This window comes from Anopheles maculipalpis, chromosome 2RL, assembly GCF_943734695.1.
Source record: "Anopheles maculipalpis chromosome 2RL, idAnoMacuDA_375_x, whole genome shotgun sequence".
In the NCBI taxonomy this organism is placed as follows: Eukaryota; Metazoa; Arthropoda; class Insecta; order Diptera; family Culicidae; genus Anopheles; species Anopheles maculipalpis.
Window position 1 is genome coordinate 70,785,788 of NC_064871.1, and position 20,880 is coordinate 70,806,667.

The window sequence follows — 20,880 nt, forward strand, 5'->3', positions numbered from 1 at the left end:
AATATAAAATAAAACCAAACTGGGGCGGCGGCCCAGACTGGGGTTCAAATCCTCGTAAGGAGGGCTCCAACGATATCCAACGATGCGGTATGGGCAAGTCTACTAAAAAAAAACCTTTCAATGGCCTGCGTGACCTTAGAAGGTCGTTAAATCAAGAAGAAGAAAATGAAGAATAAGTAAAATAAAAAATTAGTTATTGTTACATTACTCAGTTTAGCTGTGTTTGTAGAATTGTCAACATTTAACGTTTTTGTAACACAAAATAAAAAGTGAACTAGTAGGAAAATGGTTTAAGTTTTCCATTTTTGTATGAAAGGTCACTCAAAATATAACTTTCAAAAATTTGATTTGAAAAAAACAATTAATTCCCTTTTTTATTTTACAAAGCATAGTAAGGCAAGGAGAAGCCTTCATGCATCTTCTGAGTGTATTTTCGATCAAATTGGTTTTTAATCCACTCTTAATCTAAAAAGCCTATTTTCATATTAACCTTCTACGCATTCTACGATTCTGCAGCCACATTTTAATCCAAACGTCACAGTGCCAAAAAGCGTCACAGCGGTTTAATGAAAAAGAAAAATCAATACCAGTTAGTCCTAACTAATCCGACGCCCGACCATAATGTCACGAAACTTATCGCTCGTTCATTTCATACATAGGTTCATGGCTTCGCTCGCTTCAACGACTGTTATTTGTTTCACCTTTTAATGGACGTTAAATATTCTAGCTCTCAATCGTTTCCCACATTTTACAGTGCCATTGGAAACATTGCGTTTGAAAGCTTTTTTTTCAATTTGAAAGCTTTTCCATTTTACCCGAGAAAGGGCTAAATACCGTTCAGGCTGCTGCACTTTGAGTAAGCTTTGTGCAGTTTTCTGTTCGTGAATCGAATTTCTCCTAACAGTCTTTTAGTTCTTTCTTTTTTTTTTTTGGCAGTGCTTGCGGAACAATTAGTTTTACCACTGTCGCTACCAATCAATCAATATCCATTTGCAGATTTCCACTGTTATTTCAATCCAATGAAAATCGCCCACCCTTTTGTTACGTTCCGGATAAATGGAATCAATAGAGAAAAATACAATATTTTAATTAAAATTTAACGCGCTTGATTTGTAGTGCTGTATAAAACAAAAAGATTCATTTTCTAGTTTAGAATAGGGAATCCACAAAGTGAAAGAAATATCTTTTATTGCAATAATAGTTACAGCTTTTCAATTTGAAGTTTTCTTAAAATAGTTTTACCAATGATTTTCCACTCAAACTTTGTCAATTGAGTGAAAAGAGTTCCAAGTGAATATTTTTTACACGTTACTAAGAGTTGGTGTGGAAAAAGCGCGTGAAACCCACAGTATTTAAAGCTCAAATGCAAAGCTTCAAGGGTAAAGATTCCTGGTTTCCTGATCAGGACATCAAAATTTTCTTAACTAACTATTCAAAGCAGCCAACTAGCTTCCAAACTGGCCAAAACTATCAACACCGTTCTTTATTTCCTTTTTGCCCCCCGTTTGCACACAGGATATCAGAAGTCCAGCATACAAAAACCGTAACTTGTCATGTGCCAAGAAGCCATTGGCAGCTAACGAAATCTTTGCTAACTTCGCCATCGCCAACGAAGCAAGGAAAACGGAAAGTTCATAAGCAATTTATTTTCTAGCGAAGGTGACATTTTCTATTATTCCCGCTCTTAGTTCGATTTGTTTGACTTCAAACGGTCCCAGGCATTATTTCACTCGGTTTCATTGGCTCTCTGTTTTCTCTCGGGAGGTGTACCCTGTAGCTGAAGTTACTATGGCCGTTGTCCCGCGAGTGGGCCAGATTTGCAAGTCTATCCCTGTTTCTTGGAATTGTTTTGAAAATTGCCAGTGGTAAGGGCAGTAACTGGTACCATTGCTGTATAATCGTGTTCCAGATTTGCTTTTTTGTTGTTGTTTTCTCCTTTTCTAGTGTTTCGGGATTATTGTGGCGTATCGTCCACGGGGACTTAAATCAACTCGACTACAAATCGGTTCGATACAAATAAAGCCGTGTAGCCAAACCAAGTAGAATAACAAAAAAAAAAACCAAGCATATTAAAGCACTGAAGCGAAAGCGTACCAGTTTTCGGTTCGCACATGAAAGGTTTGGCTTTACGGCCTGTGCTGTGAGTCATAAGGTCGTTACGATTTATCGCTCAGCCGACACAGCTCTCCCGGTTCCGGTCCCGGCCGGTGTTCGATTATTCACTATTTTTCGCGCCCCCTAGTCACCGTACCACGGGATGGTACGACTCTTTCACATACCAGCGAAGGTCGCACAAACTGGTCGCACGAACCAGCAGAAAACCCCTTCAATAAGCTTCAATATCGTACGCAAAATCGTTACCATTTACTGCCACAATCATCATAACAATAATTTCTTCTTGCACCATAACTTTGTGCCTGTTTGTTCTCAGTTCGATCGTAAGATTGTACTGCCGCCCAGCCCTCGTTCGCACCTCACGCCCACGCAGCTCCGGCGCCCCGGTTAAGATCGCTTTGTCATCATCATCTTCATCGTTGCTGCATCCTGCTCCTCAACTTGGTCCCGCCAAATCAAGCCGTAAGTCTCCCGCCATGCCAGCCTCTCCCCTAAAGAGAAAAAAAAAAAACCGAAGCCGCACAACGTATATGGCGGCGAAGAAAACGGGCCAAGATGGAAGTTTGTCGCCATCCGCCTAGCTGTCCCGGCGTGCCATGATGCAATGAGATAGTGTGTGGCTTTAGAACCTCGGCCCCTTTCACGACCTATTACCATAAATTTTGGCACGAATGAAACTCGAAACCATAACATGAGAGGCTAAAGGCGACGCGCGTTTCGCTTAAATTGGCGCAGACAAATGAAATTGTAGCCCTAAGATCTGCGACTGTTTCCCGAGAAGCCCCCCCCCCCCCCCCCAAAAGGCTTCGCCGGCGGCGGTGGCTTGCTTGCCGTTCGTACTACAATGGCAGGCGATGTTTGCGATAGCTATCGGTCCAGGGCTTAAGACAGTATCAAATAATTTAATGGTTTTGTTGGTTTCTTTTGAATCCAAAGACTAACAAATGGAGCGAATACTGTTGCCTACGTCAGAATGGACTGTGGTTTTTTTTTTTCAATACTTGGCTAGCTTTTACTTAATTACATTCCATTCGTCGCAAGCGAGATAGAGATGGATTTATTTTACAATAAAAAATCTACACTTATTCATCATAGAATTAATCATCACAAGATGATTAAAGAGCACCGCGAAATATTAGCGACCAGATGTAATACTTGCTCGCGTAGTGCAAATAAAACAATTGCATTAAAAGCTGCAGCTTGCACTAAACCATCATCGCAAAAGCTTTACTGCGAACTGTGTGTTGTCTTGAAAATTTGTTAAAACCACTCCATGACTCCGTTACAGTATTCCCCTTGTCAAGTGACCCAAAAGCATCGTCGAAGTAAGCGTCAGCCGAAACAAGGTGAACACAAAAAAGCTTTCCAGATGCTCGACCCTATCTTCTGGCGGGTCTTTCATTTTCATTTTCTCCGCTAAGCTCTGCGGGGCGGTAGATCGTTGAGCGAAATAAATAAAGTCATAAATTTCTGCAACCAATTTCGTTTCGGAGACTTCGGTCTAGCTCCCTGGATAGGAGATAATGCTTCCGGACAATTCCGCAGCGGATGATGTTGCTCGCTTGTGCTGCTGCTGCTGCTGCTTGTTGAAACCCATGGTTGTGCTGCTTTTGCCAATGGCTCAACGCAACGACTACCTAACGATTCAATCTCAATTTCCCGTGCCAAGCTTTTGTGCTTCATTGCTTTTTTTTTTGTTCGTCTCATGCTCTGGCTTGGAAGATGGTGGGCGTAGTACTGTTCTTCCGCCGCCACTTCTCTATACCAAGCGACACTAGCCGCACAAAGTGCAACGAAGCTCGAAATCAAAATTCAACTAATTGTATACGCAATGATGGAACGATTTGCCACCGTCATCGGTATGTATGCCCCGCTTGAACTTGCCGTCCTTTTGCCAGAATTAGCTCGCAGCTTTAAGCGATACGACGAGTCCTCCGGCAGGGATCAACCCGTAAATCTATCCGTTTAAAAATATCCAATTTCCCTCCCAACGTTGATCAATTGTGCCGTTCTATTTGTTTCATCCTCGAACTTTCCTTTTCCATTCTTTCTTGCACATCGTTTACTCTCGAATGCACGAGAGACTATAAATTCATGAAATTTAGAACTGTGTCACTGTTTATGACAAGCTGTAGAGTTTTTTTTTTCTTTTCTTCGAACAATTGAACAATGAAGATAGAAGACTGAAAAAAAGTCACTAAAAACCAACGCCCATCCGAAAGCTTCTGAGTGCAGGAAGCAATAAACTTCACCGTCACTCCGTACTGATGCGATACAATCAAAACGGTATAGCATAATAAAAATCATGAACCCTCTGCAGCTCTCTCGAGCTTCACGCCAAGTACATTTTATTTGGGAAATCAAGGATCGTGCATTGCAGCGAATGAAGATATACCGCTAAACTTTCCATGCGAGTCTGATTTCTTATTGATGTGAGCGTTTTTTTTTTTTTTTTGCCAGAAGCTGGAGAGCTTCACGTTACCACTTTAAAAAGGCAATGGAGGTAAAACGAGCTTTCTCTCACTCTATCAAGAACGACGGCCAGTACTCCATAGATTGTGGGGATTCCTACACTGGCGGGGTTCGCAAATAAATAAAGTTGTAAGATTCAAAATTGAATTAAAACCGTGTTATATTTTTGTCCCCACTACCACCAAGCGTCTGCTAAGTGCCCGGCAAATGATCTTCTTACCCAATCACAAAGAAAGCGAAATGAACCTGAATGTCACTGGGATATCCGCTACCACTATCGTCAAGTAGCTTCTTGGAGTCGCGGAAAAGACCCCCGACGCGGTACTCGCACAACCGGCGCGACTCGGAGCGATGGAAAGTTTTCCCTTGTCCTGCGTCCAATGCAATTACACTTGGCAAATGGAGTTTTCGGATTCCCGTAATACTTCTTGTCTTTTGCTGCCGCTTACGAGCTTCTCGTTTCTCCCTAACCAACCGCTGATCGGGTTTTTTTTTGTCCCATTTGCGCCGCCGCCACCCGGTTTCTTTGGAAATGTTTCCTTCAAAAGCAGCGGCAGCTAGTTAGGCAAAAGTTTTGCCGGATTATTACCCGTCCCTCTGTGCCGTCGGTATTACGCTGTCCGAGTTATCCAAGCCCGGAAGTAATCTATTTTGTTCCGCTCGCGTTTTTCTTTCTTCCCTCGCTAGCATTCTTAGGCGATTGCGATAGGAAACAAAACTATGCTCGCTGGAGTGCAAGTTGGCAGCACTTTTGCCGCCATTCAAGCTGCTGACGAATTTACTGGAAGATATTTATATGGCCTGCATGGGGTTTTTGGTAATTTTGTAGAGTTCATGTGTCTGCAATTATTAAAGATTATGTTTTATGGAGCTCCGAAAGAGCTTAGAACGAAATTGATCGAGATGTAGCCCAATGTGGTATTTCTAACAGGAAAACAATTAACATCCGAATCTATGCGAGCGGATTTATAACCTGGATTTATTTAGGAAACCTTTTCATTAGCTTTATGGAGTACGCCAAGGGAAATAACACTGACCATTGCTACACTTCCAAGGGCCGGGCCGGGACAGTTTACTACGTGCTCAATAACGGACAGCGACAAAACAAGCCGCCAAACCCATCGTACACAGTGTCATTTGGCTTTATCGCTCTCCCTCTGTCGCTCTCACTGCCTGTACCCGTTGTTATTAGTCATCGTGACAAAAATTAATGCTCTCATCAAGTAAACCTATTAGATGCTAATATTTGCTACACCCTACTGCATCTCGCTGTACAGTGCACTGGACTACAAGCCACCAGCCTCGCAAGCACTCGGGGACCAAAATTCGAATGAATTAATCAGCAAAAAGGCCTTCCCAACATTAGGACACACACACAAGTCCTTGAGTCCTTCGTTCGTAAAGAGTGAAATAAAACGAAACCACTCTGCCAGACCACCACGCTGGGCGCGGTTACACTCCCCGAGGGTTAGATAACGATTAGGCGAAGGTCAGCTGACGATGTTTAACCGTGGTCATTCGTGCGACGTGGATAGCACCATTTAGCTACCGACAGTCCACCACTTACATTTACCATTACATCTGATCGATGTGCCAGACGTGCCCTTATTCGTGCGGACTTACCATCGATCGATTTACCCGGCGTGTGAAAACGAGAAGATGCATACCCACTGTAGCTTCTGATTTAACTGAGCCAACTGCAGAATGACGACTGCACTGACGTTGGGTTTATGTGAAAAATGTTCAGCTTAACGCTCACCTACGAACAGCGAGATATCGTGACTGAGAAAAATGGGTTCAAAAGTTTCATTCAATCGTCCTTTTGCTTCCTACTCGCTTCATTGCTGGATAGCAGTTTTTAATCCGTTCACTTGTCACTCAATGTCAGTATGAGCGAAAGTTGTTTTGCTCACGACATCACCTAGTGGCCGATGGCCGGCGGTCAACACCATTCAACTCGGACAGGGGTGCTTCAATAGCTAGAGAAATTATGATTGATTGACCAGCGCCAAGACGGTATGATTAATGGGTTTGGTTGAAGTATGGCTAACGCAAAGAAAAACTGATGCCCAATTCCACTCGTGGTTTCCATGTCCACTCACGCCATTGAACGTTGATTTAGCGGTTAATCGCACAGGCGTATTCTCAAAGACAATTTTCGTCCTTTTGTGCCTTCAGGAACGTTTGATTTTTAGCGGGTTGAAGCGTGTACTGATAATGTGACTAATTGGTGATGAAACTAGGAGGGAAAAGCCGATATTTCAGTCTAATTTTTGATTTCTTTTCTGTATGTTGCAATACTGTGTCTTGACGTTATCATAATTTCAATTGTTCATATTATATCAAAACACTTATCGTAATATGTACTGATTTTCATAACAATGTCATGTTAAATAATTTGATGCAAAGTGGTTCACAAAACCTGGTCCGATACCTGCACCGCTCAAACTTCACTCTGCTCTACTCTTAGTTAAGGTACGCTGCACGCTCACATTCCCCTTTGATCCTGCCCGCAGCACTTCAAAAATATTCACAAAACACTTCGCCGACTGCTGGCATGATCCATGCTGTGAAATCAATCCACAAAGAGAAACTATTTCGGTGTGCAAACTTTCCACCGGCGATATTTTAGCCAACACCATGGTGCAACATTTTTCGCTCCGTTGAGTGACTTAATAGAACGGGAAACTATCTCAACGATTCATACGTGAGCTTTACCTACACACCGTGATACCGTTCGGACCGTTTCACACCAGCAAGTACCATCCAAAAAAAAGGGCCCCAAACAATCTCTCCATCGCTACGAGGGTCGCAAAACCATTTCCGACAAAGTTCGGCTGTCCTGCCACGCTGAAGATGCCAACCGATTTTAATAATAAACATCAGCATGAAGAATGCTTTGGTAAATGGTTTATTAAATTCGCCTGTCGCTCGGGCCATCCGTCCGACAGCGTACATAAAAGAAACACACGTAAATGGTGCGCTACGTGGCATTCGTGTATTCTCACACTTGAGGAAACTTTCGGGTAACTTTCTAATTAAATGAAAAGTGTTTACCACATCGCTATCAGCAAAGAGTGCCATGGCATTGAGTTTCCTGTGTTTTTTTTTCAGGCTCACCAGTTTTAGAAACTTAGTGGTCTGAAGATAAACAATTCCTTTCCAGTAGATCCTAACTGTAGAAGAGCTGCGCTGCGGGACAGCAAAGTAGGATGGTTGCCACACATTGTCTAATTAAATCAAGACGCTTAACTACGTATGACCAAACAAGATTAACACATGCTTGACCCGCATTAAAATTTCAACAGTTGTACACCTACCTTTGGTAACCATCGTAAGAAAAATAGTTAAATATTCTCCGACTCTCCTTCCCATTTGAAATATTCATAGAAAGTTTGTTTGCAATGCACATTCAATTCCACCATTCCAGCGCTAGCCCGAACTTTTCAAATATGTCATCCTAAGTAAGGGATCACCGTTTCACTACCCTTCCGAATGTGCTGATATCGTGTAACCATATTTCATCACACAATTGATCCACCATAAATCCCGCCCGCGTAAGGCTGACCCTTAGCAAATGCCCACCAACCGCAGGCCAATGTTCATTACTTTTACCTTCAACCGTTATATGCGGCAGATAAGGAAAACCACGCTGGTACGCCCGAAAGTCGTAAATTTAATTTATGTACTTAAAACCCGTACCACAGTGTTGACAACGGCTCCGTTACTCGTTACGCCTTAATAACTCCGGGCGGTTGGGCGAACAGCGAGCTTCATTGTACGCTTGGAAGTAATTTTTATTTTCATCCCACAGGAAACTTTTCATCGTAAAACAATGAGGCACTAGTAGCCCCACATTACGTGTGAACACACATAGCGATGCGTAGAGATTTCACTTTACGCTTTTGGTTTTCAATTCTACATTGTTATTGTAAATAAAAAAGGGACATTAAAAAAACCACAAACAAACACTACTTACACTTCATTAAAATTGGTGTTGGTCGTTAAATGAAATCCCTGTCACTTGCAGCATAATAAGGCTATAATAAGTGGCTTCAATTGTTTGTTTAATTGTTTAACAAAACTTGACTAGATTAAAATTGATTTTTCGACAGCATAGAAGCACGCGTTTGATTAAGTGCTGGAAACAGATCCTAAATATGGCCAACCTTGTGCATTGTTTTCCGCAAACGCTTTCTGATCTACGACGTATGCCTGGAGAGAAATGCAAAAATGACCATTAGTTTTGTATTCTCCCCACGTAAAGAATATATCTCAACTCATCAAAAATTGAACTTTTTCTGCCGGGATTCCTTACGTTGCAACATAAACACCGAAATGCTTTTGTTACCATTTGCACCATTAAAACTCTTACATTTTTACTACCCCCACAGTAGGTCCCAGAGAGAACCTGTAAATACGTTGCACGAACCACACAAACCAACCACTGAAACTAAACAACTGGTGTAAGAGTGAAAAAGAAAGAAAGAAAAACCGATTTCAAATTTACCAAAGTGCTTTTTAGCGTAGTAAGTGACTAAGAATCGAAAGCAAGTGCAAGAAAAAATATATTTCCACGGTAAAGAAATGAAGGGTGGAGTGAAGAATACAAAAAAAAAATTACCAACGATCTAACATACCACTACATACCACAGCAACACACACACAAAGGACAAGTCGAGAGCTGCACAAGAACGAAACTGACGGGACGTTGTAATGAATGATAACGAGATTCCACATTTTACTGGCCGTCCTTTTTAAGTTGACCCTTCCGCTTTCAACGTTCCACTTGCCGAGTGCCTGTCATCACCATCCACCAAGAGGTGTCGCGTTTGCGTTTCCCGCTATCCTTCTTCTCATCTCGGATCCACAGCTTTTACTGCTGTTTTGCTGTGCTGAAGCCACCCAGCACATGGATGGCAGCGGTTCCATTGCTGTGAACAAACACGCTCGATGTGCCAATGGGATAGAATAAAACTTATCAGCCCCATTCTCGAGAGAGATGTAAAAGGAGAACGCTATCCCAAACGAGCGACCACTGGTCCACCCTGTGCTAGATCCTTGTTGCCCCTTGCCCTTTCCACAAATGAGTTTCATTCCGGTCGATCCAGCAGGTTTTTACATGTTTCGTGTTATCAATGGGCGTGGGGAATGGAATTGTTGTAGCCCAAAAAAGTGGGCAAATATTTTCGATTCTTTCACCGACAAGAGATACGTTTAAAGACGCTCAAGTCCTTTGCACTTTACTCGCACTAGAAATTGTGTCAACAAATGATAAGGTAACAACTAAGACTGTGGCCGAACAGCGGTTTTATCATGGGCCACTAGGCACAAAGTTTTTGGAGAAGTAAGGTGAAGCAGCAAAATGCAATAAAATACTAAATTATTAAAGAACAGAAGAATCTACATAGAACATAGCGTCAATCAGCAATAAATGCTCTTGCGTCTATTTTGTTCCAACCCTTTACTGTTTAATATTTCTTGAATGTTTTGCATTTAAAATGGACAAAACAGGTCTAATATTATATATTGCTTATCATTTCGATTAGATCGCCATAACATGCTTACAGAATACGTGCACACATTTCGCAATTGCGAACGGTCTCAAGCCACACGATGAATGAACTCACTCAAAGTACCATCATGGACTGCCATTACATTCATCTATGTGGAAGCTTTCCTTTGCATACGATATTACTTTACATATTCACGTAATCCCACCTAGACTGACCCTTGCTGGGAAATTGCAAAGCTCCCCACAATTTAAATCAACCACTCGAGGGGGTATTTTTCTCAAATGACCCCTTTTCATTTAGGGGTTTGTCGATAATCATGAATAATGAGCGACAGCAAGAACCCAAACAATCTCTCTACCTTTTTGAATCTTTAGAACAGATCTATAAAGGTTGTGTTTTCTGAGGATATTTTTGTTGCAAAACATAATAAGTTAGGTATATTGTCATTCGGTTTTGTAATGTTTTGTTCATAACTATGACAAAACTATGATTAAACATTTCAAATATTCAAATCATATGTTATATAACAATATTCATGCTTCATGTTACTTGGCTTTTATAATATTCGTGTGAAAAGAGCTATTTACCTGTTAGTATTTTGATAAATTTTAGTTTCGTTCAATGTTAAATTTAAACTTGTGCTGCACTATCCTACGCCCAAGAAATTATTTCCAAATCAACAAAAATGAATACAGTACTCAAGTACTTCAAATCCTACGATGCGCTCAGAGGTCCATCCAATGGAGTAAACTGCAAGTGCATTTTCATCGAAGCTGAGCAGTCACACTGTAAGCCTTTTGCTGCTCCCAACAAAAGAGTTTCGTTACTCGGCATACAACAAAACACAGATAGAAAGAAATGCTCTCTTTCTATGAAAGGCGTTATTGTGGACTGTTTGGTACTGAAGCATCTAACTATACCAAAATTTCAAAAACTGGATTTTGTTCCCAGTGTCTCAAATCCCAAACCTTTCAAGCACTGTTTCCACAAGCAATTTTCTTCACATTCATTGCTCCGTTGGGAACCAATTTATTAGAAGGCAAAAAAAGGCTTTCATTTTTTGTTAACTAACTTACGTTTTCTGGGATTCTATTTCTGTACTATTTTACTATTGAATGTCTGCTTCTTGAAGGTGATAAAACAAAAAGAATGTCATCTAGCTTTTTTCATTTTTGTTCTCAGTTCTACGTTTTAAGGTGAACAATCTTGTATCCTCAATGACTTTTTTCCCAACCACAACACGATACACAGTGTAGATGAAAGGAATTAAAGATCAAAGAAGATCTTTGGTCTGTAACGTTCGGTGCTCAACTGCGCCTCACCAACGTATCAACTACTTATACAGCAAATCGGCTACATAACAATTAGAGTCTTGAAACTTTCATGTAGACAATCTGTGCCAAAAGGACGTTAAGCTTAAACCCAGTAGTAAATTCAAAGTCTTCAAAGCTAGAAATACGATATAATTGATCATCGTTTCCCTATTGAATTCAAGCTGTTAGCTGCTTCTATCATAATGAGTTCTACGAACATAATGATTCTTTACTGGCTCAAACTTGGGGCGGCCCGGTGGTGCAGGCGACAGCGGCGCTGGTTTTCAAACGGCACGACCGGGGTTCAAATCCCATCCGAAACCATCCCGCCGTAGGAATGATTATCCAATCCAATGTGGTATCGGAGAGTTTAGTAAGCCATTCGATGACAGGGCGTTACCTTAGAAGATCGTCAATCCAAGAAGAAGAAGAAGAAAACTGGTATAAATTTATAATATCCGCCATGTGCCTTCAATTATAGTTCAACAATTATTAGAAGTGGTTGTGAGATGCTACTGGAGGAGGTATAAGGATACATTTTCGGTTTACTCACGTAACATAACAGTTTCACTTACTCAGCGAATACTCGCTTAAGCTTTAAGCCAGCTAGCTTTACCACAAGAGAAATCTCCTTTCCGAACAACGGAGCACCGAGCTTGTGGTTTTCACTGCAAATAGCAATTGCTCGGCACCGTTCTGCCAGTGTTATGCTGTAAGCGAAGATAAACATTTTCCACAAGAAAGAGGAAGTCAAATCGCTAGCTTTGATCCTTTTCTTACCAGAATTTTTTTTTTATACGGTTAGGATAAAGCAACATATAGTTTCCCTCATCGTCAGCATTCGCCCATTGAATGTACGAATTACGCAACGATAGCGTTATTAACGAAGAGAAATAAGCTTCACCATACAAACCGCGTCAGCGAAACTGATTACATCATTGGTTTTATGTAATCGATTTTATAACTAACCATTGTTTTACTATTTCTGTAAGATTCCACTGTCACCAACGGGATAACCGGAGTAATGGGAAAACAAAAGCAAACTGAAGAGAAGTGAAGCTTAAAACGACTGTGCTAGGTCGCATGTTTAGTAACTATGAAGCATGTAAGAAAAAATAACGTTAAAGTTCTTACATGTTCCATCGCTAATGAGAAATGAATAATTGCTATACAATGTAGCATTAAATAATTTACAGAAAAATCTTTTTACAGTCATGAAGAATAGAAATCCGCGTTTTTCCTGACACGTGTCTTTGTTATTACATTCCAGCCAAAGGCAGATACTTTTTACAATTAAACAGGATCTACAAGTGTTACAGTTCCCAAAGTATTTTTTATTTGCAAAGATGTATGTTAAATTCATATACAAAAACAAATCTTAATGCAACTTGTTTTCCTAGTTCTCTATTTCGCTAGCACTCTCAGTCCACGTTTACAAGTGCAGTGAAAATGAAGTCTAAACTCTCACACGATTTGTACGTCAAAAATCTTAACTCTATACGTTGGTATGCTTCGTTTGTTGGTCTGGATATCATGGAACCTGACTATAAGCCAAATATTTTGACCGTTTTGGCATTGGGCGGAGTATCTCTCACAATATTCAGTGAATTTTACACCGTATGGTACTATTGGCCCAACTTGGTCAAGCTCATGGAATCTGCAGCCATATATGGAATATTGATTCAGGTAATGAAAAATAATTCAGTCAATCCTATACAACTGACCAATCTTTTGCTAATTGTTAACATTTCCTAAACAGGGCATAACTAAATTCTACACCGCTCTACGTTATCGCAAGTTTTTTGAGGCGATGTACAACCGTTTGGATACATTTCACTATGAACATCGACAGCACGAAAAGAATAATGCCACTCTTCTCTTACTAATGCAACGAATTCGTTTGGTGACGAAACTTATCTTGATACAATTTATTTTCACCATCTTTATTCTCGTTATGGCACCCATCGTACAGTATGTACTTTACAGCAAAAAATTCTTACCATATGCCATTATCTTAGCCTTCACCGATCCAGAAATTATGTCACACTTTTTACTGAATCTCGCCGTACAATACTATCTGCTGGTGGTAGGACTTGCCGGATTTGTAGCAGCAGAAAGTGTACTAATACTGTTTGTGACCAGCGTTGCTGGATTCGCGGATGTGCTGAAAAATAAGATTGACGAAATGAATACTGTACTGCTGGACAATGAGCACAACAAAGATCGAACCGCAGTCAAAACTAAGCTACGGGAAATATTGATGCTTCATCAGCGCGTTTTGGAGTGATTATAAACGACTAGCATTATTTTCGCATCCTTTCACACTCAAAGTGTCTCTACTTCTCTCTTTTGTCGCTCTTCTTTTAGGTACGAAAATGATCTCGAAAAACGTTACTATCTCAACAATTGGGTACAAGTAGCATCGAGCGTTTTTAACCTTACTGGAGCTTTGTTCGGATGTTACGTAAGCAACAGCTTTACCATGTACGCGTTGGCGATCGCAGTAGTTATTCAACTGTTTGAGCTCTGTCTGCTCGGTACCATCCTGAGTATTAAGGTGGAGAGCGATCAAGATCGTCACAAGCAACTTCCGTTTCATTAACTAATTCGTGCTTTTCTAGAATGAGGAGATTGAGCATGCTTTCTATAACTCTTTGTGGTATCTGATGGACCGTGCAGAAAAAAAGGACTTTATGATCATGTTTCACAAAAGCCAACATGCGATCGAAATGACCGTCGCTAGTATGGCTCCGTTGAACGTCGTTCTCTTTATTGCTGTAAGCTGCAAGTTTGTTATATAATTTAATGATCTTTTAATACTCTTGACATTCTTTCTTGCAGATAATGCAAAAGATTTATGCGTTTGCTATGATGCTGATGAGCTTTTTTGAATAATTTTTTCCCTTCATCGATACATAAAGCAGTGGTTGAAAATATGTTGCAAACAGAATCACACGTTGGTTTATTGGACTTATGGATACCAGGTTGCTGAACAATTAATTCTACGCACATTTCGGGAACGCTGAAGATTTGCATTAATTTTTTAAAACCATGTCAACATTTTTTTCACAAATCTACAACACATTAAATACACTAAAGCAAAAAAAACTTGTTGTTCGTTGAGCATATTACCTGATAACGCAGGATAGTGCGGTTCGGATTTTCTGGTGTTTCTGTATTATGGTTGTCGCACTCTGTTGTAAAATGTGTTCGCTGTAGTACATGTGGTTTACGCTTCGATGTGATTTGTTTACAATTTTTTTCTTGGTCAGTATCACAGGAAGAATCAAAAGAAGACATGAACTGACATTTACTCAAGCCGTAACGTATTTGCTATAAAATTATATTAATTAACCCTTGTGCTAACATTACCTTTCCTGGATGTTTTGTTGTTTCATTCAAAACTGAAAATTTCCCAATGCTTATGTAAAGCGGTTAAGTAAAACCCTCATAAAAATCCAGTTTTTCGGTGTTTCAGATGTGATACAAAAAGCTCACAATATATTCAATTACTTTTCTGAAAACTTTCAATATAATTAGCAAAATAATCCACTTATATGAATTTTCCTGACACGGAATCTAAAATTCATTATTTTTCTTTAGATATTTAACGACATTCAGCCAAATCTAAACTAAACGAAGTCAGTGGCGGGATAATCACTTAGATTGAGCTCAGAATCTTGAAAAGTACGTTGCTCACCAGGCCCCTTAAACGAATAGCCATTTTGACGACAAGGTCTCTTAAAATATAAGGTCGCAGACGTACATGAGAACTGCTTACTACGGAGCCACTTGGTAAATGAGACATACTTTGACATCCAAATCCTTCAGTCGAAGAGGCCTCATGATGACTCAGCCTTGTTAAACCACTGTGGTCTATAATATTCGTGGGATTGTCTCAATATTGACCAAAAAAGATACATAATAGCGCATATATCAGTAATTAGCAGTGCCACTGCTTTAAATGGACGATGTTCGGAAACATAAGAGGTAACACTAACTTTCACGGGGTTCAAAATTTCGTTTACTAGATTCGATGGATTATTCCTTTCTTTCGAATCAGGCTACGAGGATCAACAACACATTTTCAACTTTTTATTTAAGGGCTCAAGGGCGAGTACCCCTTTACTGAAGGGAATGACAGTATTATTCACTAAGTTGATTATATTACTTTGAAACAAACTGTTAACACTTCTATGCCTTCACCTATGTAAAGATAAATCGTTGAATGTATTGTGTTAATTTACATTCTTATTATTTAAAAAAAAATATGTCAAAATTTCAATCTTTGGAAGTGTTCCTGATTTTTGCTTTACAATCTTTTCTACTGAAATATTCAGCATACTTTAATTGTTTCACAAACAATGTTTGTCTCTCACGTTCTTATAATTTATTCAAGAAAAAACACATTAATGTCAATAATATCGGCATGTACATTTAAAATTATCTTTCAATAATTAACACCAAGCATTTTACTACAAAAAAAAACTTCTTTTTCAGTCATTTACATTATACCTTTCAATGATTTGAAATACTTTTTTTATTTAACTCGAAGATGACGGCTCATCTACCTTACTCATTACAAATTATTAGCAATTCATGTTATTTTAGATTAACACGATCGCAAGTGTTACAGTTCCCAATATTATATACAAAATGTATGAACAACTAAAGCCCATATGCAAGACACACAATCTAACACACATCAGATAGTACTTGTAGCGCTCCATCGCTAGTACGGTCAGTCCACGTTTACAAGTCCAGTGAAAATGAAGTCTAAACTCTCACACGATTTGTACGTCAAAAATCTTAACTCTATACGTTGGTATGCTTCGTTTGTTGGTCTGGATATCATGGAACCTGACTATAAGCCAAATATATTCACCATTTTGGCATTGATCGCTGTTTGTCTAACGTTGTTAAGTGAATTTTACACCGTATGGTACTATTGGCCCAACTTGGTCAAGCTCATGGAATCGGCAGCCATATATGGAATATTGATTCAGGTAATGAAAAATAATCCAATAAATGCTATACAAGTGACCTCTTCTAGTGATCTTTTGTTTTGGCTACTTGTTCATATTTCCTTAACAGGGCATAGCTAAATTCTACACCGCTCTACGTTATCGCAAGTTTTTTGAGGCGATGTACAACCGTTTGGATAGATTTCACTATGAACATCGACAGCACGAAAAGAATAATGCCACTCTTCTCTTACTAATGCAACGAATTCGTTTGGTGACGAAACTTATCATGATGCAAATCATCGTATCGGGTCTAATTCTATCTCTCAATCCCGCCCTGCAATATTTACTTCAAGGCGAAAGAGCTATGCCATATGCCATTATCTTAGCCTTCACCGATCCAGAAATTATGTCACACTTTTTACTGAATCTCGCCGTACAATACTATCTGCTGGTGGTAGGACTTGCCGGATTTGTAGCAGCAGAAAGTGTACTAATACTGTTTGTGACCAGCGTGGCTGGATTCGCGGATGTGCTGAAAAATAAGATTGACGAAATGAATACTGTACTGCTGGACAATGAGCACAACAAAGATCGAACCGCAGTCAAAACTAAGCTACGGGAAATATTGATGCTTCATCAGCGCGTTTTAGAGTGATTATAAACGACTAGCATTATTTTCGTATCCTTTCACACTCAAAGTGTCTCTTCTTCTCTCTTTTGTCGCTCTTCTTTTAGGTACGAAAATGATCTCGAAAAACGTTACTATCTCAACAATTGGGTACAAGTAGCATCGAGCGTTTTTAACCTTACTGGAGCTTTGTTCGGTTGCTACGTAAGCAACAGCTTTACCATGTACGCGTTGGCGATCGCAGTAGTTATTCAACTGTTTGAGCTCTGTCTGCTCGGTACCATCCTGAGTATTAAGGTGGAGAGCGATCGAGATCGTCACAAGCAACTTCCGTTTCATTAACTAATTCGTGCTTTTCTAGAATGAGGAGATTGAGCATGCTTTCTATAACTCTTTGTGGTATCTGATGGACCGTGCAGAAAAAAAGGACTTTATGATCATGTTTCACAAAAGCCAACATGCGATCGAAATGACCGTCGCTAGTATGGCGCCGTTGAACGTCGTTCTCTTTATTGCTGTAAGCTTCAAGATTTATGTATTTTTTAAATGTTTATCTAACGTTCTTCAATGTTCTTTTGTGTAGATAATGCAAAAAATTTACGGATATGCCATGATGCTGATGAGCTTTTTGGAGTGAATACTTACAGCGGGTAACAGTGCAATGGCAAAAACGGTTGAAAACACAATAACATACAGTCATCAAAAATAGCTGTGCTGAAATAATATAAAATTAGAAACACAAATTGAAACTAAATGATTAAATGCACAATGTGAAAATGGAATCGCAAATCACATTTTAAATAAAATAACGTATTGCATCAAAATTAATTATAGAAGCCATTTTTTGCCGAAATGCAAAGCGATTTCGTTTTTATTTCCAATAATTAATTTATTTATTACTCATTTGATGTAATTTTTCTGCTTGGCTAAACGACCTTCTAAGGTCTCGCAGGCCATCCAATGGCTTACGAAACTAGACCGATACCACGTAGTTAGATAGTTGTCCTCACTTCGGGGGGAACGGTCTGGATGGGATTTGAACCCAGGTCCTGTCGTGTAAGGACTGGCATCGCTTTCGCCTAAACCACCGAGCCGTGCCGAATTAACTCTAGTCATGTATATTTACTGTAAAATGTGAAGAGCGTTAAATTTATACACCTAATCACATGATAGGAATACCACGCTTACCAAACAGTACCATCAATATTCTACTTTGTTAAATTTGTGTGTCTTTATTTTATCGTAAAAATTACGATGACTCCGACTATTACTACCACGATTATCTTATCTCAACTATTTTCTACCGCTGCCAAACCAACAATAACCGGTCTGCACCATGCAGGCAAACCCGCCCTGCGCGAAAAGGATTGTAAGTGGATAATGGGCGCCGGGAGTTACGTTTAATTATCCAACACTCACCGCCGTTCGGGGCACTATCGGGAAATTGCCACTAGATTAAGCATACTACCGGTTAAACATCCACATTTTCATCCCGCCGTCGGTGCTCGACCAACACTCTCGCCCGGAACGAATTTTGCTTAATCGAGCATTGGTGAAGAAAATAAAATGCTAATTTCTTTGCGCCGTTTTACCATTCCTTGCGTTACCATTCGTCCGTTCACGGTCCACGATGGCTCGCATGATGGGAGGAGGCAACCGATGATACAACCGCTGGGACACGAACGCGACTAAACGTTGCCCATTAGTTCAAATTAAACTTCTAACATGGAAGTAAGAGCAAGCGAGTGGCAAAATCAGTGTGTTGGCGAAAAATCACTAATGCTTCCGGGCTACGTGGCCAACTGCCTATTGCAACTCACAGTGCCTTCTTGTACGTTGTTCTCCCTTCAACAGACTACGATTGTTGAGTGGTTTGGACGTACGTTTCATCAAAGTCTAATCTCTGCGGGGAGCTTTTTTTTTTTCTTTGTTACCGATCGTCACCGAGTGGATCGTTCTACAGTATTTCCACAGAGCTTCGTCCGCCACCGGTAATGGTGGCTTAGTAAACAAACAAATGTGCTCATCAACACATCGCAACGCACCGCTACTGATTTCAAGACATTTCACTTGCGTTGCAGAGTTCCATTTACTTTCTCATTTAATGGCGAAGGATTTCTTCGTCACTAATTAAAAGCATCATTCTTATAAAAAGATGGCTATTGCAGTTGCATGCATTTGGTAATCATTTTGCAAGTATTACTTTTAAAGCGCACCGCTGTCAGACTTCTAGTAACGATGGTTTTTTTATACCACAGGGCGGGTGTCAAAAGCGGTGCAAGCTTTTTTTTAAGTTACTATTCTTTACAACTGTGATAAAACTGATACAACTATAATACAACTTTATTAACTACCAGTTTTATTTACAGGAGAAATTAAACAGCAAATCAACACAAGCTTGACAAATATATGAATGACGTAAAACAGATATAGGAAAGGAGACACTCTTTCATACACTCCCTCGACTTTTATTCCGACTTTTCTTATGGACAATATTTACTGATCGTCCAAGAATACTTCCCACCACTTTTGATATACTTTCTCTCTTCTTCATATCATACCCTTTGACAGTTATTACTTGGAACGTTGCTTATGGAAATTTTATAGTATTTAATTGATTATGAATAACGTCGTTATGGTAATCATAAATTCAGAGTATGAGCAATACACTTGCTTATTCTTACAATCAACCAAATACTTAACAGTCCCAGCCGAGAAACAATATGCTTCAATTGTGAAAACGTAGCAGTAAATAATGCAAGAAAATAAACAAAAAGCTTGCTTCATAAATCTTTATTGGCGTTGAACCGGAAATGTTGTATCAGTCGGTGGGCACCACCAAAACATCGACAAATGATAGATTGTACGTGCAGCATCAGCACTATCCACAAATCAATCAATTGCGATTATCAGTTCACGGTATTCGTATCGCACAAGACATCCCGCAAAGCTATCTTCCATTAATTTCTAACTATACAAATTCTTCTGGAAGACCGTACCAACGTACGTCCCACCATGACATTGTAAGAATATATCGAAGATAAATAAAAAGGCTTCCGAAATCCGGAAAGGCTCGAAAACAACCCAACGGTACGGGTGTTGGGTTGCCGAACGTGTGGCGATGAGGGTGCAATGAAAAATGATCAGCATTATTTCACAGGTCAAAACGTGGAGAGGAAATCTTCATCAAGCGGCTTCTGTTGCTATCTGATGTCTTGCTAGTTGACTCTAGGGATGATGCTTCATTTTCGCACAACGCTGATTGAGCAGAAATATCACCAAAATCCTTTACCATCCAACAGCCAACTTTTTTCTTCAACAATCTGTTTATGCTTGCTACTACAACATCTTATGACAGCTTATAAAAAGCAAACGCAGCTTCTTATTATTCCGTTTTTGCACCATCAAAGCACCATCTGATTATCCCGTCTGACATATCCGAATACTTCGAACGTTTTGTAGACTTTAGGTGTCAAGCAAATAAACCAAGTGAATACTATTGAATTCAACATCTTTGAACAAGCCAACAAAATTTATTCCTTCCAGTAGCTTTACCCCCACCAAATAAAGAAACCGTGAGTCGCATCATTCCATACTAGGGATTCCATACCTTGTGGGCGAAAGTAGCAAATAAAAATCAGAATTCTTCATTTTGTTATAAAACATTGTTTATTTAAACAACTTAAAAACTAGTTTACAAAAGAAAAGCGGTACATGTAGGGACGACGTACAGGTTTTACAAAGAACGTTTAAGCATATTTTCATAAATCACAGCATTGTTGTTTCCAACAATGTGGATGATGTAGTTTGCAACAATGGCTTCCATAGCCTGTATCAGTATGCTTGGAACAATGGCTTCCATAACCTAT

General features: G+C 39.8%; 4 protein-coding genes across 11 annotated transcripts in view; all 4 read left to right on the top strand.

Annotated features, from left to right (window-relative positions):
- The window catches only part of LOC126568807 (small conductance calcium-activated potassium channel protein), a 104,009-nt gene that overhangs the window by 38,098 nt on the left and 45,031 nt on the right, over positions 1-20,880 (top strand). The window lies entirely within an intron of this gene.
- Positions 1-20,880, top strand: part of LOC126567447 (RNA cytidine acetyltransferase) — a 617,063-nt gene that overhangs the window by 27,250 nt on the left and 568,933 nt on the right. The gene's annotated exons all lie outside the window — the stretch shown is intronic.
- LOC126556182 (odorant receptor 67d-like) lies at positions 12,866-14,311 on the top strand. Its single transcript, XM_050211404.1, has 5 exons — positions 12,866-13,102; positions 13,176-13,699; positions 13,784-13,973; positions 14,038-14,193; positions 14,258-14,311. The coding sequence occupies exons 1-5, from the start codon at positions 12,866-12,868 to the stop codon at positions 14,309-14,311; spliced, it is 1,161 nt and encodes a 386-aa protein (XP_050067361.1).
- On the top strand, positions 16,186-17,648 carry LOC126556180 (odorant receptor 67d-like). The gene is made up of 5 exons (XM_050211403.1): positions 16,186-16,422; positions 16,511-17,034; positions 17,119-17,308; positions 17,373-17,528; positions 17,595-17,648. Exons 1-5 carry the CDS (start codon positions 16,186-16,188, stop codon positions 17,646-17,648), a joined length of 1,161 nt encoding a protein of 386 aa, XP_050067360.1.